At 37.4% G+C, this 25,569-nt stretch overlaps 2 protein-coding genes across 2 annotated transcripts; both read left to right on the top strand.

Moving 5' to 3' along the window:
* The first annotated feature begins 1,691 nt into the window (after positions 1–1,691).
* On the top strand, positions 1,692–14,608 carry LOC140162027 (uncharacterized). The gene is made up of 11 exons (XM_072185317.1): positions 1,692–2,082; positions 2,492–2,602; positions 3,540–4,775; positions 5,865–5,975; positions 7,506–7,541; positions 7,681–7,791; positions 9,113–9,223; positions 10,079–11,323; positions 12,997–13,107; positions 13,685–14,005; positions 14,460–14,608. Exons 1-11 carry the CDS (start codon positions 2,025–2,027, stop codon positions 14,606–14,608), a joined length of 3,600 nt encoding a protein of 1,199 aa, XP_072041418.1. The 5' UTR covers positions 1,692–2,024.
* A 1,963-nt stretch (positions 14,609–16,571) lies between these two features.
* Positions 16,572–25,298, top strand: LOC140162352 (fibroblast growth factor receptor 3-like). Its single transcript, XM_072185567.1, has 8 exons — positions 16,572–16,636; positions 17,556–17,735; positions 18,755–18,936; positions 19,589–19,672; positions 20,134–20,348; positions 23,554–23,691; positions 23,942–24,115; positions 24,771–25,298. The coding sequence occupies exons 1-8, from the start codon at positions 16,609–16,611 to the stop codon at positions 24,802–24,804; spliced, it is 1,035 nt and encodes a 344-aa protein (XP_072041668.1). The 5' UTR covers positions 16,572–16,608; the 3' UTR covers positions 24,805–25,298.
* The last annotated feature ends 271 nt before the right edge of the window (positions 25,299–25,569 follow it).

The raw sequence follows: 25,569 nt of genomic DNA, 5'->3' as shown, positions 1-25,569 counted from the left end.
AGGTGAATTAGCCTAGGCTTATTCGGTTTTGTAAACCACGTCTTTCAATGTAGATTACCATGCTCGATTTCTCTCCTCGTGAATATTGCACTGCGAAATTTAAACATTTCTTTTGTATACTAATTAGAGTAGGTAACTTCAAATCAAATAATTTTACGATTCACACCACTTATAAGAAACTGAAACCAAAACCGAAACTGACTGACACAAATGTTCGGTTTTAAACAAAAGGTAGAAACAATGAGTTCGATATCTTATGATTCAAGTGGTTAGGCAGGACAATAGGAAACCACGTGACCAAAACCAAAACCAAAACTAAAACTAAATATTTGAAATGAGGCACTGTAATAAGTTTAGGTAACTTAAGCAGGTTTACTAGATAAAACTGATCAAAGCCTCATTGTAATACAGTATTTTAAAAATAGATATTATTTCCTTTCCATAAAATGTTAGCTTTTAATGTCATGTCAGATATGTCCCCTTTTAATTTTGAGCCGAACAACTGAGGTCAAGCAAAGAAAATTGGAATTTACTACGCCACTGCGTGTTACTCCGTCGGTCGTGTGTGTAAATGATCGTCCCGCATGGTACGTACCGGAGTACGTACTGTGTTATGAACATCGCATATCTGTTCGACTAACATTTCCATCGTAATAATAAACCGTTTTATTAAGACGGTTTATTCAAAATCTCGAATTTTGACAAAAATACAGCAGCTAAAGTATTGATTTTTGCAGGGTATCTTAGTTTACTGAAGTGTATTATAATCGCGTAAAAACAGAATAATGAGTCAAAATATATCAGCAAATGTAACAATATGGCTTTAATCAATATCCATAGTCTGTAGAGGCAAATTCTTTTTGGACTGTGTGCTTCTAAAATTAACACAACCTGTGTGCACAAAATCAAACTAAGCCAGATAATTATATCCATGAATATTAAATAACCATATAAATTGGTATAGTGCAGGAAAGTGATAGCTAAAGATGAAGGGCATTTATTTGCAACACCACTCAACAGTACGTGCATTATCACAAGAAAGATCCGTGAAAATTTAGGATTTTATAAGCATACACAATATATACAGCGGTACCACAAACATTTCTATAAGCATGATAATGTTATCCACATTGACAAATATTATGCTTATTCGACGTAGAAGTAGTGTTGTATCCGAATTATTTTTTGAATATATTGCCCTGCACTATAAATAGGCTGCACTCACCCCCTGTTTTTGAATACAATAACGCTCCTTTCGAAGGCACTAATCGTACAGGTATGAATAATAATCAATGGTGCGATGCAGAGTTACAGCGTACCTCTAGTGCAGAGCAATATTTTCAAAATTGTTTTCACCAATCGCTATGGTGATTAACTACGTCACTACCTCTACAGCGAATACCATGACCAAAGATGAGTCAAACTTGCTCAAATTTCATGCTTTCTCTTTTCATTATATTGGTTCATCTTATCGAAATATTGAATGCTTGGAGCACAAAGATGGTATGTGTAATAATTTGTCCAATGTACTATTTCAAATTTGGGAGACTATTTCAGAATTAAGAACTATACTTACAACATGTACAATGCCGATTAAATACTGTTTCACCCGAGTCTGTCTTTTTCAAGGTTTCAGACTGTTGTTGTACTCTGAACATTTGAAAATATACGCCTATTAATGACAACAACATGTTTATTGGTCATAGAATACACCATTTAATGAGAAGAGCGGGTGGGATTGGATACTTGGGAAATGTCATACACCCTTTAATGAAATCAACGGGTAGAATTGCTAACGTACAAGGGCGACATATCCTGGGCAAGTAGGGAGTAAACCATAAACACCCAATAGGTGTAATAAACTTCTTGATCACATGACACATCACATGACATATTACAGTAGACGTTAGCTAGAATCAGCGCACGAATTTAGGAGAACGTAGCAAAAAGGATACGTTGTCAAATATATACATTCATAGCTTCATTGACAGCAAACTTTAGATAACCCTCACACGTCTGTAAGTATGATAGGGATTTCAAGTTTGCTCCTTCTGGTACTGATGACTGGATATGTTGAAGCTGGTAAGTAATGGACGAACCATTTGATTTTCAGGGGGAGCATGAGAATTTGAGTCAGACGGATATTTTTTTAGGTTAGTGATTTTTTACAATTATTGACAGATCGGTTCTTGAAATATAAGATTTTTACGAAACTACCTCATTTTTAAGTATCAAATATCAATCAATAGAAAGTTTGTGAAATGACGTTTGAACATTTACTTGAACTTCAATAGTAACTTTCCATATCGATTGGATTTCTTGCCCAGTTTTATTTAAACGCGAACGTCTGATTGGTTACTGCACCAATAACTAGATACATATTTATCAATGGTCGATCAAAAGAAGGGCATGTACACGACAAAATAAAGTGGTTTTCGTTACCATCCCCATAAACACACACGCACATCACTAATTTATTTCCAATTTATAGCCAATGGCTGTGCTTCTTCTCCTTGTCAAAATGGCGGGAAATGTAAAGCTGAAGTCAATGGATACACGTGTGCCTGTGTGGATGGATATGAAGGTGTCAACTGTGAAATAGGTAAGATCAAATTAGCTTCAATACCGTGGCTTAAATTAATTAATATTGAAGCGACACCGTATATTCAGTGATATTCTGTTCTCAGCCAACGGTTAACAAATTACAATCCACTCAGAAAAAATGGTTAGGTTTATTGGGCCCTGGTTACATACTGGTAAAGAAGAACCTTTATTTAAAGTATTTAACTTTCTGAAGATAACGGAGCATCTCAGTTTCTAATAATTCTGTCATACACAATATTTCTACATGAATATACTGGTTATAGTGCCCTATAACCCTATGAGAACTACCTGCGGATTGGCCAAAAAGAAGTTTTCATTATCAATTGGAAAAATCAGCAATATTGTCAGAATAATTTCACCACGCAAAAAAAATTGGAGTGAATTTTTGCAAAGATCCATTCTGATTGGTGATTAAAGTGAAGATATAATGTAATTGACCAATCAGAGGCAATGTTAGATCGGCAGGGAGTGATTTTGTTAAATTCAGTGCAATACATGACTGGAATATGCTTTCCATTAGAATTAAAAGTTCAACGAGCTCAAAATTTTGTTGATGTTTTTTGTGTTACATGTAGGTTTGTGTGTGGGAAGAGTGACCAGTGGCGTATTAGGTTTTCAGTTGTTAGAGAGTCAAAGACACAAACCCTGTGTGAATCATTATCGTCCGGTATGTTCACTGGCGTGTACGTTTGGGTAACATTTTAAAAGTGAGATGCGCCATTGATGATAGAGAAATGCTCGTACTTTTCTTGACATCAGGTCATATCACAATATCAAGAGTGACATCGCTTTATATGATATCACAACATAATGATACTTATGACCAAGAATAACCCAGGTGAATAATGGGTCTAAAGATGGTTATATTATTATTATGAATTTTACGGTAAACTTGAAATAAAATACATTTCACGATCATCTCTGTTTGTTTACAGATACATCTCCAGTTACTACTACGGGCACCGAGTTCATCTTTACCTTTCCGACATCTTACAGAAACGATCTTATTTCTCTCTCCGTGGCCATATCAACACAGTCAGTCAGTCCAGTACAAGTAACCGTCAGTGTTCCAGGAATAGGATTCAACACTGTAAGAACGACAACTCGCGATGAATTCACACAAATTGCATTGCCAAGGTCAACGTATCTTGAAGGTACAGGATTACAAGACAAAACAGTAATTGTGCGCTCCAACGAAGACGTGTCCGTTTACGGATTGTATGATGACACTTATAATGACGGCTTAAGGGAAGGATTTCAGGCGATTCCAGTCAATGGATTAGGAAAAGAATATTACATAGCGTCCTACCCCTCTTTGAGTATTGGTTCTGGCCTATCTGTTGGTTGGCTTTCAGAGTTTGCTGTGTCAGCTGGTCATCAAGAAACAACAATTCAAATAATCACGTCCACAGGACAGGAATCTATTACGCTTCCCCCATACCAATCATATCAAATGCAAAGCGCCTCTGACCTAACTGGCACTCGTATAGTTGCTGATAATCCAGTAGCGGTAATGTCCGGACATGCAGGAACACATATCGGTTCGCCTACTTCTCTTGGTATGCTGATGGAGCAGCTACCTCCAGTCAAAAGTTACGGTCGCAACTTCATTGTTGGTCCTTTTAAAGATTTCAATAATGGATATTTGTGCAGAATAATCTCACCCACAGACAACCAACTTAATATATCTGGTATTGGTAACAACATCAGATTGGGCGCAGGCGACTTTTATGAGCTTGATGTAATGATAGACACGGTGACGTCAATTATTGCTGACCAGCCTGTTTTTGTCATACAATATGCCAAGGGAGAAGAAACATCACCCGGCAATTACCTGTCTGGCTGTGCGATGGTCATTATACCACCCATAGCATTGTATGCTGGAAACGTTACCTTCCCCGTGATTGATAACTATCTTGCCGTAAAAACGTATATTAATATACAATGCGAATGCTCTCAAACACAAGGGCTTGTTTACGACAACTCCCCGGTGTCAGATTGGCAGATTTTATCTATAGGTGACATGTGTGTTTTACGGAGTCCGGAAATTATAGATGGAACTACACATTTTGTTGGACATTCTGATGCTGAGGCAACATTCTTTGTTTTCATCTACGGTATTTTCAGGAGCATTAGCTTTGTATATCCAATAGGATTTCAACTCAGTTCAGGTAAGAAAAGAAACGAAAGATTCATCAACTAGGTTAGAATTATATTAAAGGGTTTGTGCTATAATTGTATGTCCTTGTGAACTATACATGTGTCGAAAGAAAAATACCGCTTGCTCCCCGTGATGAAAATCAAAATAGATAAAATTCAATGTCAATATCACTTATTACATTGCTACCAACATGTCTATTACAAATTAAGAAGTTTGGTGGATTTGTGAGGCAACGATCTACATTATTTTGGGAAAAGGAATTTTGCGATGCGAAGAATAGGGTTGTCCGCAAAAACATCAAATTTTATTTTTGTTTACGTTAACTTAATTAGTTCCAGAGCACTGAAAGCACCCTGCGGACTAATTGACCACCTATTGGGTTGCTGTTTAACATAACACTCACAGATCCTCTGATTTGTCTGATATTGGGCCGGATATGGGGTTGCTCACGTTTCTGACCGTATGTCTCCGAGAGGGAGAACGTTGACAGAGGGAGAACGGTGACTGAAAAAATCAGAAATATCTGCCAATTGTACACAAATGAATATAAATTGGAGGCCTTATTATGTGTAAATGTATGCGCAATGGCAAGTGGACTAATATAGTGATGAGCATGATGATGACATAGGTGAAAAAATATGTTTGATTGCCCTCCACCGACCGACCCAAAATTGGCCAAATACAAGGTCGGCCCTTAAAAAAAATATTGGTTTTTAGTTTATAATTTTAATGGTTTTTATTACTTTTTCTGTGTCTAAATTTCATTTCAAAGCTAAATTTGACCAACAACATTTTTCTAAATAAGAAAATCATTACTGTAAACTCATTATAACATTTATAACTGTCCATTCCTGCATCAATGGTTCTAATAAACCTGGGGTCTTGAAATTGTTCTAATTGAAGCCATTTTCTGGTGTATCTTGCGTATTGATGGTCGGATGGGAAATATTGATGTATCTTTTACATGACCAATGTTCATTGCCTACAGGCCTATACAGTAGTGGGTCATCATTAGGAAAAAATTCCGTACCGACCGACCCACCTCAAAAATTATTATCATTATTACCAAAATTTAAAATTTATTTATTTATTATTATAGGTGGCGTATGTGCATTTAATCCTTGTGAGAATGGAGGCCGATGTACAGCAGAAGTCAGTGGATACACGTGTGTCTGTGTGGATGGATATGAAGGTGTCAACTGTACAATAGGTACATTTTCCTGAATACTGTGACTTTTAAAATTATAGAAATGGGACCGGGGGACGCTCAACTTTTGAAGTGACGGGTATGTCCATTTTTCTGGAGTCGAATATACCCGATGACCCACCCTTTTTAAAGTCCTAACCCTTGACCCTTTTAAATTTCGACAGCAAAATATTATCCTCCTTTTGTTCTATACTTTCATCGTCAAAATCCGATAGAAAATAATACAAAAACTTTCACATTTTCTTATTGCAGCAAATTTGTATCGTAAATTTGGCAAATTTGCCAAAATATAGGATTTTGCTATTTTTTATCAATTCTTTTCTCCCTATGACCCTTTTTTCAAATTTTTATACGAAATGCAAAAGATTCTCTTTTACAAAATTGTATACCGAAAGTCTCCGTTGTTTAACACTTCTTCCCGAAGCCAATAGGCACATACCAGTCACTTCTTCTAAAGTTGAGTGCCCCTCCATCGGACCAGGTGAATTTTAGTTTGGCATATCCCAGTGTTACGATATCCCTTTCAAGTAAAAAAAAAAGTCAAAAAATAATTAAGATAGTAATATTCTTGGATATACTGTGTAGAGAATGCATGGATTTAAAAATGAAATGTGATTTTCAAATTGTTATAATTCATGAACAAGGCTGTCAATTGTCAACATTCTGAACATAAAGTATGCACAAAAAGTAACGCAGCTGTTATAAATACACCTATAGCTTCAGAACTAATAATTGTTTTCACAATATTTTAACATAAGAAGAAGGATGATCTATTTACGCTTATTTTGATACCAATTTGTCCAATTTTCAATATTATCAATACAGCATTATTGTGAAAGAAAAATACCCGAATTTACAAGTTGTAGCTATTTGTATTGATTTGAAGTAAGCGGGAAGATAATGGAGGGGCGTTACGTGCTACAGTGCTGGCATAATAATTTTAAATTCGGGTATTTTTGTTTCAAAGCACTACTGTGTTGTTAATATTGAACGACGTTTGACAAATAGGGTATCAAAATGCGCGTAAATAAATCATCCTTATCTCTATGCAGAAATATTGTGGAAACAATTATTAGTGCTGAAGCTAAAGGCGTATTTATAACAGCTGCGTTACTCTTTGTGCAGACTATGTTAAAGCTGTTGTATTCCTCAACAACATCAGTTGTTTAGTTTTGTTTTGGTACAGGCATTAAAGTATACCCACAAAAAGTTTCCGATAGCTTCCGATGGTACAGTTCCTTTAGTGTCTCATTTTCAGGTATTCGCATTTTGATAGTTACTATAATTATCTTGAATTTATACTTTTCTATCTCAATGATTCACAATATTCAACACTATTCAATGAATTTATACAAGTAAAATAATAGTTATAAGCTAGCATTAAAGGAGCGTATTAAAGGAACGTATAGGATGGGATTTAAACCTTTTCTTAGAGCTAAAATTGGTCACTTACGGGGCTTTTGATACCCCGACTCTGCAAGACAATTTTAATTAATTGATTAAAATCCATATTTATTTTTCTGTTGTTTGTAGTACCACCTGATCAGTCGTGGTCGGGTGATAACATTCGTAAGTATGGGTAACATTAGACATTTTAAAACTATGCATACACATCTACGAACACCCCACCACACGCCACACGCACTCACCCCAACACATGCACTCAATTCAAATTTATCACTAATTTATATCTTTTCACCTTGTGTAGCCAATGGCTGTGCTTATGACCCTTGTCAAAATGCAGGAAGATGTGCAGCTGAAGTCAATGGATACAGGTGTGGCTGTGTGGATGGATATGAAGGTATCAACTGTACAATAGGTAAGATCAAGATTTTCAAGTAATCTATCTATCTATCTTGCGGACGCATCCGAGAAAGAGTTTACAATTCTTTTCCAGGAATCTCTATCAGCCATCAGATTTGGGAGGTCATTAATTTCTTGATTGACGTCCCTTGCCGCACAGTCAATGTAGTTGAATGGTCTTCTTCCTCTACATGTTCGTGGAAGCCTCATACAGATGACATCTGAAATTATTTGGTCTTTTGCTCGGTAGCAGTGGCCTGTAAATCTAAGCTTTCAACGGTACAGTTCTTTCAGGGACACTCCGTGTTTTTTTTATCAATATGTGTCACAGACCGCATGCTCGTTTTCAGGTATTCGCATTTTCCATAATGATAACTACTATATCGTAATGTACACCACAAAGTAAATTAGATCACTATCTACAGGGGTGATTCACGATATTCACAAATATATGAATTTACACAAGTCAAGTAATAGTTATAAACTAACGGGAAAACGTATTGGATATGATTGAAACATTTTCTTGCAGCTAAAATCAAGATCACTTACGTGGCTCTCGATACGACGACCCTGTAATGGAATTACTGGCCATTATGGTCATGGTCTTGGCAACGTCAAAAACAATTTTAAAATCGGCATTTTTTTTTCTGTCGTTTGCAGTACCACCTGATTAGTCGTGGTCGCCGGTCGGGTGATAATATTCATATATTAAAGTATATGGGCAACACTAGGCATTTTAAAACCATACTATAAAAATTGCACTTTATAGGGATTCAATCATATTTCACCGTTGTTCATCACCGTCAAACAAAGGTGCGCGCACGTTGTCTGCGGGATTTGCTTCGCGAAGGCAGCTTTAACTGCTCGAGCAACGTATAGATGAGTTGACCGCAATGTTTATCAACAAAGGCAAGGGACTGGAATATCGATATGCTTGGGAACGCGGAAGGCGTTTAGTTGTCTTTGCAAGTCGGCTTTATCCTGACTACAGCACTGCTATGTCTGGAATCAAAGCAATATATATACGGTATCTTCTTTAGTGACAAGGTTGCATTCACTTTACGACGAAAATAAGTTTTACTATACTCTTTAGATCGGCCAAAATGCTTTCTTTCTTTCTTTGACACCAATAGACTGCGAATCAGCTCAATCAGTCTGGTCTTGTTCTCGATGTTGGCAATAAAACACACACACACACACACACACACACACACACACACACTCCCACCCGCACCCCCACACACCCCACGTACACCCCCACAACACACCCACTTCACACATACGCACATAATATATCACGTATTATAATGCATCACTAATTCATTGTCATCTTGTAGCCAATGACTGTGTGTCTGCCCCTTGTCAAAATGGCGGGAAATGTACAGCTGAAGTCAATGGATACACGTGTGCCTGTGTAGATGGATATGGAGGTGTCAACTGTAAAATAGGTAAGGTCAAAGTTAGCTTCACGCTGTTTTTTTAAAATCGACGTCGTACATTTAATTTTTTGTAACGGGCGACGAAGGCATTTGCTGCTCTTTAAAGTGCTAACTCGTAGATGAAGTCTTTGTACCCCAATGCTAATTGTTTTAATCAACATTGTCAGCAACTTAACGTTTCAATGTTACCTTATGTCACTTCGATTAATACCTGTTACTCATGGAATCCTGTTCTCAGCCAACGGATAAAAAACAAATTACAAATCACTCAAGTTTATTTCGAATCTTGGATCTGGTTACACATTGGTAAAGAAGAACTGGCAAGATTTATCTTTCTACGTGTCTAAACATGTGTCATTTACATTTGATAATGAATCTAGTGCCCTTATTCAAGGGTTTAGTTCAAAAAAATTGAAATCCACAATTAGAGTATTAGAGGTCGCCTTTTCAATTTTAATGTACCAAAAATCAAGCGTTCTACTGCTACAACTTTATTTTGTTATTTCAGTGCAATACATGACATTGGTTCAAAAATTTGTCAATCAATCTGAGAGTAGAAATAAGTAAATGAAGCTACTGACTTTTTGTATGGTGCGTGTGTAGGTGTGGCGTGATGGCGTATACATTTGGGCAACATTTGAAATTGTGCCATGAATGATACAGAACTGCTGGTACTTATCTTGACATCAGCTAGGTGATCACCATCTCAAGAGTATTATCGCCTAAAATATATGATGTCACCCACTTATGACCAAGAATAACCTCAGTGAATATTTTGATTTGATATTATGGCTGTTTTATTATTATCTATTCCCCAGTAAAATTGACATAAAACACATTTCCTCATCTTCGTTTGTTTACCAGATACATCTCCAGTAACAACCACGGGCACCGAGTTCATTTTCTCCTTTCCGACATCTTACAGAAATGATCTTATTTCTCTCTCCGTGGCCATATCAACACAATCAGTCAATCCAGCACTAGTAACCGTCAGTGTTCCAGGAACAGGATTCAACACTGTAAGAACGACAACTCGCAATGAGTTCACACAAATTGCATTGCCAAGGTCAACGTATCTTGAAGGTACAGGATTACAAGACAAAACAGTAATAGTACGCTCCGACGAAGGTGTATTCGTTTACGGATTGTATGATGACACAAATAACAACGCATTAGAGGAAGGATTTCAGGCGATTCCAATAAATGGATTGGGAAAAGAATATTACGTAGCATCCTACAATTCCGCGTATGTTGATGGGTCTGGCGCATCTGTTGACTGGCTTTCACTGTTTTCTGTGTCCGCTGGTCATGATGAAACAATAATTCAAATAATCACATCTACAGGACAGGAAAATATTACACTGTCCCCATATCAATCGTATCAAATGAGAAGTGTCTCCGACTTAACGGGAACTCGTATAGTTGCAGATAATCCTGTGACGGTAATGTCAGGACATGCAGGAACACATATCGCATCGCCAACTAGTGTTAGTATGCTGATTGAGCAGCTTCCTCCAGTCAAAAGTTACGGTCGCAACTTCATTGTTGGTCCATTGAAAGATTTCAATAATGGATATTTGTGCAGAATAATCTCACCCGCAGACAACCAACTTAATATATCTGGTATTGGTAACAACATCAGATTGGGCGCAGGCGACTTTTATGAGCTTGACGTTGTGGATGACACAGTGAAGTCAATCTCGTCTGAGCACCCGGTTTTTGTCATACAATATGCCAAGGGAGAAGAACTTCCATCTGGCACACGAAGATACCTGTCTGGTTGTACAATGGTCATTATACCACCCATAGGATTGTATGCTGGAAATGTTACCTTCCCTGTCATTGATAACGCTCTTGCCATGAAAACGTACATCAATATACAATGCAAATGCTCTCAAACACTAGGGCTCACTTACGATAACTCCCCGGTGTCAGATTGGCAGATTTTATCCGTAGGTGACATGTGTGTTTTACGGAGTCCGGAAGTGGTAGATGGAACTACGCATTTTGTTGGACATGCCGATCATGAAGCGAAATTCTATGCTATTATCTACGGTAATTACTACGGCACCAGCTTTGCATATCCAATTGGATTTCAACTCAATTCAGGTATGAAAAGAAACAGTCAAGAAAAAGTCATCAACTAACTTACAGTTTAAATTAATAATGGGGCTGAGCTATAATTGTATGTCATTGGGGAGTGTACATGTGTCCAAAATACTTTGTCAAAATATCGCTTGCTCCCTGCGCACCTCTTGTAATATATTAAACGCGACGTAGGGCAGTGTTTCAGAGGAAATATGCCCCCTCAGATTATTGAGAAACTTGTGCAAAATGAAGACATAATTATTGAAGCCATATAGTGGACCATTTTGGCACTCTTATTGTGTACAATTTTAGTTTGAAAAGCCAAACGTGTGTAAAATGACTGCACAAATGAAGCCCTCCGTTGTTTTCCTATTATTGTAGGCCTATAAACTGTGCTAAACATAAAGTACCGGGTGTCAAAAGTAAATTAAAGGCGAAATGTTTATCCATACACAGTGTGGGTGGGGTCTAAGGGAGATCTTCCCCTTCAGAAGTTGGACAATTGTGCAAAACGGAGGTCAATTGAAGCTATATATTTGGTGCATCATTTTAAGACTATCTATATCATTGCTTTAAACAAAAAAATCAGGGCCCCTAGTAGCCAGGAGCCGGGATCAATTTCGCGCTGGGATCAATTCCATGCGCAAATGATTGCTGCTACCGTATACCGTTCATGTCATGGACTGAATAAACATGATCGAATAACAAATTAAATAACTTGTTTGTGACATTCCCTATTCTTGATTCATTTTAAAATATCTGATTTTTAAAAATATCGTCTTGTAGTAATCAAAAAATTAATAAAAAAACCGCCGATTTCATCAAATCCAGCCCATAAAAGGTTTTCATATATTTAGCGCATTGCGGTAATACATTTCTCCCGGTACATTCTTTCCACACAATCCCCGACACAATCACGATTGAAAGAAACAGATACTTTATTATAAGATAAATACAATTTAGGCTTAGTAGACCGTTATTTGATGGAATTCTGAAATCTGAATAAAATTAAAATATTGTCACTTGTGTCACGATTCTTTTAATGATACTACAATCAGTGTACTGAAAAAGTGAAACATTCATGTTTTATGGATTACCGAACACGATGCGTAAATTGCTGCTTTTATGCTGAAGAAATTACAGGCAGCCGCGCCGATCAAGGTGGGCAAACACAGCGACTCGCTTCGTCTCTCCAAATCACCCCGGCCAGCACTTTTCCCATTTTTTAATCCACACACTTTATTCAGGAACTTCATTCTTGATTTGATCATGATGTTTCCTTCATGTTATTCTTATTTTATTGAAGATATTTTTCATGTAAAGTAAGTTGACAATGACTGAGTTCGTGCATTGGCCCGATGCATGCCACAGTAATGCATGGACATTGTGTTTACAATCAAACCCGGAAGTAACTGTGTGTCCCCGTGCTGACGTCATCATCATCGAAGCGCCCAATTTGAACGATTTCGTTTTGTAATTTAGGGGGGTGCCAATATCCAATCTTTGCATGGAGATTATGTCTATCCTGGTGCGTTAGGCAAATAAAAAATATTCTTTTCTGCTTCCTGGCATCATAAGCTTTCCATTGATATATAACTTTATTTTCAATGAGGTTCACCTTTAATCAAAATGCTTTACTTTCGTTCGAATAACTCTCCTTAAAATTACCTTCGTATTGTTATTATTATTATTAGGCGGCGTATGTGAGTCTCATCCTTGTGCGAATGGAGGGAGTTGTAAAGCTGAAGAGAGAGGATACACGTGTGGCTGTGTGGATGGATATGAAGGTGTCAACTGTGAAATAGGTATGAATTTTTCCTAAATACTGAGGCTTTATATTTGTGGCTTATTTATTTAAGCTCAGGTAAGAGATCTTACATCTCTATTTTTGTACTGGTGAACTCTACATCTATACAATAACGAAGAAATGTATAAATAAAAACAAAATGAATAATATTAGTCGAGGGAAATAGCCGTATGACCGTGAATTCTCGTACTAATGCAATATTTTTGCTACAAGTAACAACTAGGGTTCTGTAGATTCAGAATGAGCCGATCAAAGGTCATTTAATGGGATTAAATTATAAAATATCACAAGTTCTTCCTCGTGTCCAAACGAGTATAGAAGTCAATTGTTACATCCCTCTAGAATGCCTAATTATTGAGATATAGGTCAAAATAGGTCACTCCTCGATTAATATTGGCATTAGTACGCAGCTTCACGGTCATACTGGGTCGTTGATAATCTCTATCCTCGACTATAATGGCATATGGATATAACACAAGAATTTTGTTCTGTTTATACAGATTTTGTTATCTATTTTTTTCTTCATGTTTTATAAAAACCTACCCGGATTCGGATTCTTCTCTCCTATTATTTAGATCCTGTTCAAATCCGTCTTGTTGGTGGCCAGAATACAAACGAAGGCAGAGTGGAAATATTTTACAGTGACACATGGGGTACAGTGTGTGATGACTTATGGGATGATAATGATGCATTTGTAGTCTGTCGTCAACTAGGATTGCCATCTGGTGGCGCACAAGCTATTAGCAGTTCTCAGTTTGGACAAGGTACTGGACCAGTATGGGTTGACGATGTAAGCTGTTCAGGATCAGAAAACAGATTAGATGAATGCAGACATAATGGATGGGGAATCAACAACTGTGACCATCAAGAAGACGCAGGCGTCATTTGCAACAATGGTATGTATGGTACGACCAATAACAAAAGTGCGTATCACAATCTGTGCAAATATGGTAGCGCGCATTCCAAATACCTTGGCAAACGCGGGTGCAGTTTGTTCGATGCACAATACGGCGCGCGTGGAGGTTACTAATACATGGAACAATTACGCATTTTGTGGTCAATTGTGAGATATTAATGACCTCGATTGGCATTCGGGTTATTACAAGTTCCTCTGACTAATGCGTTTAGCTCCCTCTAGGGGGTTGTGTAGCCCCAATTAGCGTAGTAAGTAACGCGGGTATATCTCCGTTTGCAGCCTATCCAGTTGATCCAGTATAGGGACAGAAATGTATCCCCCGTTTTACGCACGCACCCCCACCTCACGTACCACCACAAAACACCCCACCTCACACATACACACAATATATCACATTATTTTAATCTATCACTAAATTCATTGTCATCTTGTAGCCAATGAATGTGCTTCTGCCCCTTGTCAACACGGAGGGAGATGCATAGCTGAAGTCAGTGGATACACGTGTGCCTGTCTAGATGGATATAAAGGTGTTAACTGTGAAATAGGTAAGCTTGAATACTATGGCTTATTTCAAATTAATTGAAATATTTAATATCTTTGTACAGAGCGACGAATTAGAGAATAAACGATAGAATTTTATTTTGCCTATCCTCTACCGTGTGATAGACGACAGGCAGGTCCAATATTTTGAGTAGTGGATGCCGGCGCAGCCGGTATCCACTACGATAAAAATATTGGACCTGCCTGTCGTCTATCATAGGTAGAGGATAGGCAAAATAAAAATTCCTATCGTTTATTCTCATTCTTAGTCAGTTCAATATTATTTTAATAACTGTAAACAATTTTTTTAAGCAAAAACTAAGTTACCGTCATAAAAACTCCCCTCATTATAAAATGAACGAAACTTGTTTACAACTTCGCGTATTCTGTTGCGCGTATTGCTAGCGCGTTCGCGTATTCCGCACTAGTCTACGCATCCAACGCGATACATACGCGCACCTCTACACGCGTGTTACACATTATCGAGACGCATGATGACGTGGGGTCGTCTACGGCCTGATAAACGGCACCCGAAATCATGCGATTGTCCAATCAGAAATGTGTCTACGAACTAGACCACTCCCACTGACTAAGAATGTGTATTCAGCTCTATAAAAGGCCAACTCCAAGCAACAGCAATGGTAGTTGTCTATGCCAATAATATAACACTGTTGTTTGCTCCACTCAAACTAATTTTCAGTAATTTATGTTTATCTTATAGCCAATGGCTGTGCTTTTGCCCCTTGCCAAAATGGAGGGAGATGCATAGTTGAAGTTCATGGATACACATGTACCTGTGTGGGTGGATATGATGGTGTCAACTGCGAAATAGGTAGGATTGAAAATATCTTGAATGCTTTGTTTTTTTGGTTAAAAATAATTAATATTGAAGCGACGTCGTACATATGATATTTTCGTACTGGGCGACGAGTGTGTTTCTAGATCTGTAAAAGGCCAATGGTAGTTGTCATAACCAACATTGTCGGAAAGTTTTCTAGTCGTATCCTAGGTCGTAACGACTGAGTACCAGGAGGGTGAAAGTGCATAGGAACAATGCCTGAAACTACGTCACGCTATTGTTCGACCTGGGGTACATATTTTTTTAACGCATGCGTGTTCGTCAATACAGTCTCCTCCACCTTCGCAACACGGTACGTGGAGTGTCTGGAATCACACTGACGGCGGAGGAGAATACTAGCTGGTCAGACAGTTTAATTCTATCAAGCATATAATACCTGAACAATCACCGTCTTTTGATCGATTTACTACAGAATATATTGTATATTCAAAATATAATTTTAATATTGTAAACCTGTTAACTTATATATTTGTGTACTAAAGTATAAGGATACGTGAATAAAATCATGTCGAAGACAAAATGGCCGCTAATCCGCCTATTGTCTAGACCTAGGATACATATTCCGAATGAGGGCAGCAGTCTAGGATGCTTAATATCCCTTCATTTACCCAATCTAAATACAACATATTGGGAGAACCGAAGTCTGGATTGTTCCCAAGTCAATACCACATCAAGTCGATTGAATCCCATGATTTACCACGCTCTCCTCAAAATCGTGATTACCAGTAGGGGATGCGAACGTTTTTGTACGATTATCTTTTTCTCTGATATTGAAAAGTGCCGTTAAATAATGTGACATAAAGTATTGCTTGGTTTGCCCTCTTGACTCGCCAAAATTAATAAACCCCATCTTTTAGTCCACCTAAAATAAAAATTGCTTCCCCTTCTGATGGGGTAAATACGTATTACATTCACCGTAATCTTTCTAAGTGATTTGACTTTATTTTAACTAGACCCTCCTACAACGCAACCAACACCCATCAAGCAGAAGCCATCTTCAGCATCAAGCACCAACGTGGCCAATGAATCCGTATTAGCCATCGGAGAGATAATAGCAATTGGAGCCTGTGGTCTAATAGCTATTATCGTCGCTGTAGTGGTGATTGTGATAGTTTTGACTAAGAAAAGGGGACAAAAAAAAAAAAGAAAAGAAAAGGGGACATAACAGAAATCATGACGACGCAATGATTCCGTTATCAACGCTCTTTCATGGTAAGTCCATAGCTAATAGTACTAGTGTCCAGCACGTGTGGCCCTGTTTATCCCGCATAAAGAACCGGGTCACGATTAAATCACGCGCTGGTTACAGATTGTTAACGAATGATTTGTCGACGTTTCATAGCTTTTCATGACGTATTCAATCAGCTAATCAAAACCCCACTTACTTGTTTACGCACTGAAAAGGTAATAAACAAATGTATTATAACATGCGTCGTGTGCATCCTCTTCAAAAGCTTCTTTATAAAGTTGATACTTTCAACGAAATGTAATTAAATTTGACTTTCTAACATTTAACATTAAGACTAATGACCAAGATCATGATGTAATGATCAGTGGCAATCCTTATTTGAAAACGGAAGAAGCCTTTGTCATGTTTGTGAAGTAAGATTTTTCTTGACCTGAGTTGTTATAAAACACTATAAGTTCCTTATGCTTACATGTGTAATGCAGTCTCTTCTATTCAGCTTAAATTTAGTGTTTGTTTGGCTGCTGTAATTGCTATGTTTTACAGAACAAAGGAAAGGAGTGTCCTCATCCACATATTATGATGCTTCTTCTAAAACACAATTTGAATAAGCCAAATCGGCATTGGAAGTTTGCAATGCATTGTAGGACAGTTTTTACAGTTTTGGGACACTTTGTCCTTTGACCTTTCAGAAAATTCAGAAATATTGGGTTTTTGTACGTACAAAATATAATCTAAAATATAAAAAATATTAGTATGTTCTAAATTAATTATTTAGTATTTTTAATGATCAACATTATGACAATAATAAGGAAATTAATAATAATTACGTCAATTTTCCCGATATGTCAGAGGTCAAAGTGTCCCAAAACTGCTCTCAAAAACTGGAAGTTAGAATGGCGATTGGGCTTATTCACTGATTGATATTTTTGTGTCAACAAATAGAAGAGGAAAAGGAGGAAAAGGTTGAACCCGTTTTTGCCCAACTCGAAATGGATCGTTCCATGTTGACTATAGAAGATGAGTTAGGGAGTGGTCAGTTTGGGGTCGTATACAAAGGATTTGCTCTCGGTGTTGGTGGCAACAAGACGAAATACATACCAGTTGCTGTAAAAGGATTGAAGAGTAAGTTATATATCGTTAAAAGCCCTCAAAGTTCAATTTTGTGATCTTGTGTCAAACTTACGTTCCTGCAGCTAAGTTAAGATTGAGATTAAGTAATAGAGGCCGTCAGGCTTTTCCGCGGGATCCGCCATCTTGTGGGTACTGCCGTTCTGCATGTCATGCGTTAGATCACGCCCCCGATTACGCGGAAGTCGCAGCACGTGACGCACCTCTTCAGCCAAGCGTCAAACGCGGTGATCTTAGCAACAAGATGGCGGCGTTGACGTCACAATGAATAACCCCTATACAATTGATATGAATTTGTGAAGAACATTTTGAGCTACGATATGATACCGGCAATTGAATAGAATATGATGTGATTCAAAACGGTGTAAAATATCATGCATAATGCTCTCCAAATTCAATAGACTGCCGTCATAGATGGCGTCACTCACTTCTGGATAATGTTAGTTACCCCCTGTTTGTTCTCACGAAGTACGGGAAAATATCTACGGTCTGGTACCGTATTCCATGAAGCCGAAGGTGTTAGGACAACGCTTGTGATACGGGAAATATTACTTGCCTGTTTATTAATGAGAGGTACGCGCAGGTAATACAGATTTTTATCCAAGTGGTGTTTGACAATGCGATTGTAAAATTCTTACCAACTAAAGGATAACAAACAGTATTACCTGCGTACCTCCTAACACCCGCGGGTATGCGTAACATAACTCGCGCGATATCCTAAGCCTCACACACTTCATACTTCACACACGGCATCAAACTAAATTCCTTCAATAAGTCGGAAGATTAATAAAATTTATGTTCATTAAAGCATAACATCGCTACCCCCTGTTTGTTCTCACGAAATACGTGCAAATATCTATGGTCTGGTGCTGTATTTCATACAACCTTCGGCATCATTTTATACGGCACCAGACCGTAGATGTTTACCCGTATTTCGTGAACAAACGGGGTGAGAGGGGGGGGCTTGGTAACTTATAATATTCCTCAATTGTGTCTCATTTTTACTTGTAAAGAAAACGCTAACCAGTCAATTAAGGAAGACTTCCTGGATGAAATCAAGCTGATAATTGAAATAGGATCTCATCCTAACATCTTGTCAATATTTGGCTGCATTACTGTAGACGAACCGTATTACTTAGTGACAGAGTTTATGGAATATGGAGATCTGCTGCACTTTTTATGGAGATGTAGAGAGGTAGGTAGGGACAGAATATTTTTTGCCCAACATTTAAAATCTTATTTACATTCTTCGAATATTCGAGGAAATGAATAATTTTGGATCATATCATTTAACCTCTTAATACTTGTCCATCCTTAATAAATATTATCGTCGCTTTTATCTATGAGATATTTAGATATAATTGTATTGAGAGGCTATCATTTTCTTCGGAAGGGGGTGGGGTCCCAAGTCGGCGTTAATAAAATTGCGATCACCCCTATTTCGGCAACAAAACGTTTTTGCTCCCCACCACCACCGATACACATAAACAGGCTAAAATTGTATTGAAATCAAGCTTTTTGAATAAAATAAACACACTAAATGTGGTCATTTTGTGACTCCCTACATTCATTAAAACGTTTATGACCCCCTATTTTTCTTTACAAAAATATATGGCCCCCAATATAGTTGGACCCCCCTACCAAAGAAAAAATTATGATAGCCCCTAATATTGTATGCCAGTTCAAGGGCGGCGGTTCAGTCCGGCTGGAGCCGGTTTCTATAGTTCTAAACAATGGAACGTGGTTCAACCGTCGGCAACCGCCTGTCAAACGGCGGTCGAGTTTTAATTTCATCCCTTAATATTTTAAGTTAATATTGTCTATAATGATTTATGGTTGATTTCTAGGAGGAGTATATGTCAGCGGATCCTATTTATAACATGACTGATGTTGCCAAGCTTCAGATTGCACATCAAATAACACGCGGAATGGTAAGTCCAGATGTTGCTCCATGTGGTATTATATTTCTCCCAAAATTCAACTTGATATATCAGGGATATTCATAGTACCAGGAAGCCCAAATTTCTCCATGGTACATGAGGTAGAGATCGAATCATACCTATAACATGTATCACAGTCAGTTTTAAAAAGAGTCGGGTGTAAACCCCTGACTGTCCACGGTTGTTTGATATGATCATTTATTAGTTTTTCAAACAAAACATCATGTATAACCAAATTTTAGGCTTAAACAGCTAAAAGTGATATCGTGCTAATGTATACAGATGCTTTTGAGTCGTTCTCAACTTTAATTTCCCCTCTTTTACAAAATTATTCACTTTTATATGAAATGAAATGCATAATGTGCATGCGGCCGGTGTCGCTCTGCTGTATTATTTCTGACAGAATAATTTATAACAAGCTGAAGAAAATATATGCGATTTTTTTTACTTAGGAGTATTTATCACAAACACGGTACTATCATGGCGATTTGGCTGCAAGGAATATACTAGTCGGTAAAGATTTGGTTGTGAAGATTTCAGATTTTGGTATGGCAGAGGACATCTACATGAGAGAGTATAAACGAATGGCACCGGAGAGAAAGAGAGCAGTGAAATGGGTCAGTCTGGAGACGAATACTACCGGAAGATGCACCATTAAAAGTGATGTGTAAGTGAGGAAAAGGAAAGGGATATGGCAGTAAACTTGAAACACGTGGTGTTCATCAATGATCACGTGGTTCAACTTAAAAAATCATTCCATTGCTTATTACACGAACGATTTTACCCAACTGTATTGAACAATGTTGTTATCAAGCTGAAATATGACAATTAAGTTGGATGCGCGCCAACAAAAAAATGCTTTTATGAGCTCAGAAATATATGTATTTGCATATGCATATGCATTTGCATATATCGTCGAATAGTGGGAGGTGATTGTCGCTTTTTAGGTGCTCTTAAAAGTAACACGTATTAGACCAAAAAAAAAAAAAAAAAAGTATGTCTCAGACACATTTGTTAAAAAAAGCTAAGTGCTATGCGATTTTTTATTTTTTTAAAGAAAATGAGCTATGCGATATGCGATATTTATTTATTTATTTATTTATTTTGTTAAAGTTAAGGCACAATATTTATGTACTTTTTGATATTCAAATACAGAAACATAGTAATATAAATTACATACACAATGAATAGTTTTCTTTATCTCTTTTACAATCATGGCGAAATGTGAACAAAAACAACAACCAAACTGCAAAAAAGACAAAATTGAATCGCTATACGATACTGAAAAATATCAAAAATGAACATATGGGGAACAAATTACGGCCAACGCGTAGCGCTAAGCGCTAAATTGGATTCCACATAGCAATGCGCGCAGATGTCTGAGACCATGGAAATAGTAGATGAGAAGGAATCACAGCGAAATCGATCGCATGTCTAATACCACTTATCTATTCTTCATTACAAAGGATGAGGACTCAACAAATTCCCTTTTGAGGACACTCATATTGCCGCCATTAGCGTGATTTGGTAGCATAACTGGAAATTCATAGCGATAAATCTTTGCGAACAAACACATTTTGAACCGGTTGTTGTGACCTTGGTTGATAAAGCGCACTTTTAACGTTCATTTAGACTGGATTCTATAAACATTTGCAGCAAGTCAAAACGATACAAATATTGGGAAATTTAATCAAAATACATTGTATTTTCGACTAAAGGCACTTTAAAAAAGTTTTACATTTTGTAAGGATAATCGTATTTTCGCTGACCCCAAATTTAATTAAAATGTAAAGGTATAAAACAAGTTGTTCCGGTTGTTTCCGATCTGTCCCATAATGCATTCATATTTCCCGCCCTTTCCTGCTCACAAGGCCGCATTTAGTTCATAAGCAATACGCTGGCGAAGTTATGTAATATTCGGATTAACTACCATAGCAATAGGTGAAAACAATTTTTGAATATACCGCGCTGCACTGGTACGTTCACGTGGTACCTCTGCATAGAACCATGTCATGCTGAAACTCGCACCTTGTAAGATTAGTATCTTTGAAAAGACCGGTATTGTATTCATTCTACGATTGCAGACATCCACAGGTGATGAGTTCAACCTGCTTGTAGTGCAGCGCGATATATTCAAAATTGTTTTCACCTATTGCTATGGTAGTTAATCCGATTTATTACGTAGCTTCGCCAAGCGCACTGAATGGTCTATTGTTCTATTGTGTCCGATTTGAGTACATTTGTGTACATATTGGAAAATGTTGCCAATCAATATTCATGAGAGTGTACATTCAACGTCCAATTTTCGAAATTGGGTGACTTGTGCTTGGCAGGTGTAAAATACATCTGACTGGGCGTTTTAAATACGTAACGCATAAAGGCATTGACATCTTCGAATGGCTGCCTATAGTGCTGTTAGTGTTAGGCTTATGGGGGGGGGGGGGGGCTGTGTTTAGTTTCTATAATAATTATTATAAGGCCTACATTTAGTTGTTATTCCTTTCTTTTCCTTTCTCTGTACTTATTCTTTCCTTGCTAAAGTATCACTCCCTCTTCTTATCTCCCTTCCTTCTCCATCCCCTCATACTTTTTGTCCCCTCTCATTCCTATCATTTTCCTTACCTTTCTATTCATTTACTTCTACTTACTTATTTCTCTTCATTTCTTCCTCTTTCTCCCTTCCTCCAGCCCCCTCTCATTCTTCATGTCCCCTCCTCCACCTCTTCCTCCCTCATCCCCCCTAAGACCTCTCACAAAAGAGCTGCCCCCCTTCAGTACGCCACTGTTTATGACATTCTCCTTCTTAAAATAAAATAAAATGTCAATTTGTGAAACAACTTTTATATAGGCCTATACCGGTATACTTATTATATGTTACATGTATACATACGTAGCTATTACCATTATACAGTACTAGACATGCAGACATGGCAGCTATTCAGCAAGCGCATTCAATTTATTTAAATGAAGCACCTACAGTCAGTGGGGTGACAACGAACTGCATCAGCGGCTAATGTGTGCCTTTTGTGCTTACTGCTACTCAATCACACCCTTGGGTGGTATGACAACAAAGGGTACTTTTCATTCTAGTAAGCGCTTTCACGCGACTTTCGTTTGATCGGTTATTGACAGTAGCCTGCTAGGTAAAGCGTTAATACACTGTCTGGTCAGCTTACCGATTTAATTGCGGAAGCCCTTTGTCCCAAACAAAAGGTACCTTTCGATGAATATAACTTGTCAGATTTCAAATCGGCACAAGTAAACAATGCGTTACATAATCTATTGCCTCTCCATCTTTAATAGCTCCATGGCTTCGCCAGCGTATGGTCGCTTGATTGCAGCCTTAGAATTGAAAATGTCATGTCATATATAGAAATGTTACGTCACCGATGACCATCGTGTTGGGATATAATCCCGTGGATTATGATATAACAATAGCGGTTGAAGTGTGTAGAAACGTGAATGTACATGTCGGCAATGTGTTTGGAACTTTGATGATGGTTCGTTGTGGTTCCGTCTCATCTACTATTTCCATGCTGAGACATACATTCTTTTTTGTTTCTTGGCCTTATAATGGTAAAAGGTCCATTTAGTGATTCCAGAGAAGGTGTAAAAAGTAAAATTGTGTATAAACTGCTTAACAGTGTAGGATAAGTCATTGTCAGGTGTTTTTAAAATTAATAAAAAAGAGAAAAACAGCAGTATTGACAGAGTTGGAGCCCCATTCAAATACATGTAGCTAATACCTCTACTTATAAGTAGAGATATGACTACTAGCAGGATATGTTAGCACATTTAAAATATTTTTATGACTTTTACGATTTTCCTAATAAGGAAATCGCTGAATTGACCTTATGTTTGTATTTTCGCAGATGGTCTTTTGGAATTGTTCTGTTTGAAATTTACACCCTCGGCGGAGTTCCATATCCTACCATGGATGCTCAAACAGTCTTAGACAAGTTACTAACAGGGTATCGCATGGAAAAACCGACAAACTGCCCCAATGATGTGTAAGATACTTTAATTTTTCATTTGTTTGACTATATCTCAAAATCAATATTTCCGACTTCCGACTGATTACGCTTGGCCATATCGCATATAGCAGCCTGTTCAATCGACATCGAGATCTGCGGTATTTACCATTCATTTAAATTCTGGTTACCAGGTTTCAAGTTCTACAACCGAGTTTAATTTAAGCATGTAACCTAATTAATAGTTTACACCTTATTCAAATTCATCTCATACATCATTCTCTTTCAGATATGACGTCATGCTCAAGTGTTGGTCAGAGAAACCAGACGATCGGCCGCATTTCCGTGAGTTATACCTTACGTTTGACAAAATGCTTGCAAGTCACTCAGTTTACATGGGCGGATTTGAAGTTATGGATGATGTCTTCGATAAGAAGAAAACTCCTGATGATGTATATGTCATGTAAGTATGAATCGCTGTTATGATCTTTATTTAATATTTGCTTGAATTGTAGGTTTACTACAATGATCTGGCATGATTATACACCAGGATCCCAGGTTCATCAGTACTTCATTTACCAGCAAAACAGTAGATTATTTGCATATTCATTCCAGCTTTACGCCGCTATGAAGCTCTTTACGAGACTGATATTCTAGCTTCTACTTTCCTTAAGTATTCCGCCGTTGGTAGTGTTAGAAACTGAAGCTGATAGTCATATTACCATATGTGTGATGAGACACAGTTTCCCCCATCTCTGTTAACAGAGTACCCTGCTCTCGGCTTCAATGATTGGTATGGAAAGAAGAATTAACCTAAGCAGAGATGAGGGACACCAATTGTTAACCTGTGCAGATGATGAAGAGATCCGTAACATTAATTAATATTTACTTGAATTACTTGTTTGCTGAAATGATCATGAATAAAACACACTTTAATCCTAGCTTGGATTCTAATTGCTGTTGATGCTAAATGAGAGATTGGTGATCAATTCGCAGTTAAATGGAATGTCACAATAATATAAACTATCCTTCACTTTTTAACTATTCCTAACAAATTTCAAATATTCCATAATATCCTATGCTATTTACTTCACATGTTTATCTTTTTTGGATTCCAGGAGCAACTTGCAAAAAGAGGACACAACTCGCTAGAGGGCGATAACAAGACCTTTGCGGAAGGCGAGAAGTCAAGCATGGATCACACCACAACCGATAGCATAGGTCCTACAGTAATAATCTTTCTTTATTTGGAATGACGCCCTCTATATCTAATATCCCAGGAACAACCGATGGCGCTAAGTTTATACTTAGTGGTCGTTTAAGGGAGGTGTAATGAGCGAACCGTGGTTTGGATTCCAGAGGGAGGGTGTCTGTAAGAGGCACAGCCATCAGAAAATGAATAACTGAGATCGCGCGCCAAATAAACTTACTGCAAACATTTTCCAAGTCTTTAAAAAAATAGGCATAGGTGGGAATCGAACCCGGCACCTTCCGGTTCTGAATCACCAAGCCAACTTTCTATCTGCCCTAAAACCTGTGATATTAATTCTTGATAATGCTTAACGGAAAAAATCAATACTAATGTACGATGTCATTCAAAATCAAATAAAAATCCCACAACTAATGTAGCAATCGATAAATCTGCTCACTCAATCATCAAATAATCAATCGAAAAATAATTAATTAAATAAATAAATAAATAAATAAATAAATAAATGTGTCCGTTCTCTCGAGCCCCAAAACGTCATTAAATAAATAAATAAAATGAATAAATAAATAAATAAATAAATAAATAAATAAATAAATAAATAAATAAATAAATAATACAAAAAGAAATATTATTATAAATAAGTTTTTCTAGGCCCTAACGTTGGGAAAATAAAGCAGCATAAGAAAAGTGACAGACGCACGGTTTCG

Source organism: Amphiura filiformis, chromosome 10 (assembly GCF_039555335.1).
Source record: "Amphiura filiformis chromosome 10, Afil_fr2py, whole genome shotgun sequence".
NCBI classification, from domain to species: Eukaryota; Metazoa; Echinodermata; class Ophiuroidea; order Amphilepidida; family Amphiuridae; genus Amphiura; species Amphiura filiformis.
The sequence above is the reverse complement of the archived record's forward strand: the minus strand, read 5'-3'. Positions and strand labels throughout refer to the sequence as shown.

Excerpts from the sequence above, each read along its gene's own strand:
- LOC140162027 (XM_072185317.1), top strand. The coding sequence starts at position 2,025 with ATGATAGGGATTTCAAGTTTGCTCCTTCTGGTACTGATGACTGGATAT. Across the intron at positions 2,603-3,539 it reads AGGTGTCAACTGTGAAATAG|ATACATCTCCAGTTACTACT; the intron begins GTAAGATCAAAT and ends GTTTGTTTACAG. Across the intron at positions 11,324-12,996 it reads TGGATTTCAACTCAATTCAG|GCGGCGTATGTGAGTCTCAT; the intron begins GTATGAAAAGAA and ends TATTATTATTAG.
- LOC140162352 (XM_072185567.1), top strand. The coding sequence starts at position 16,609 with ATGATTCCGTTATCAACGCTCTTTCATG. Across the intron at positions 17,736-18,754 it reads TGCTGTAAAAGGATTGAAGA|AAAACGCTAACCAGTCAATT; the intron begins GTAAGTTATATA and ends TTACTTGTAAAG. Across the intron at positions 19,673-20,133 it reads ATCAAATAACACGCGGAATG|GAGTATTTATCACAAACACG; the intron begins GTAAGTCCAGAT and ends TTTTTTACTTAG.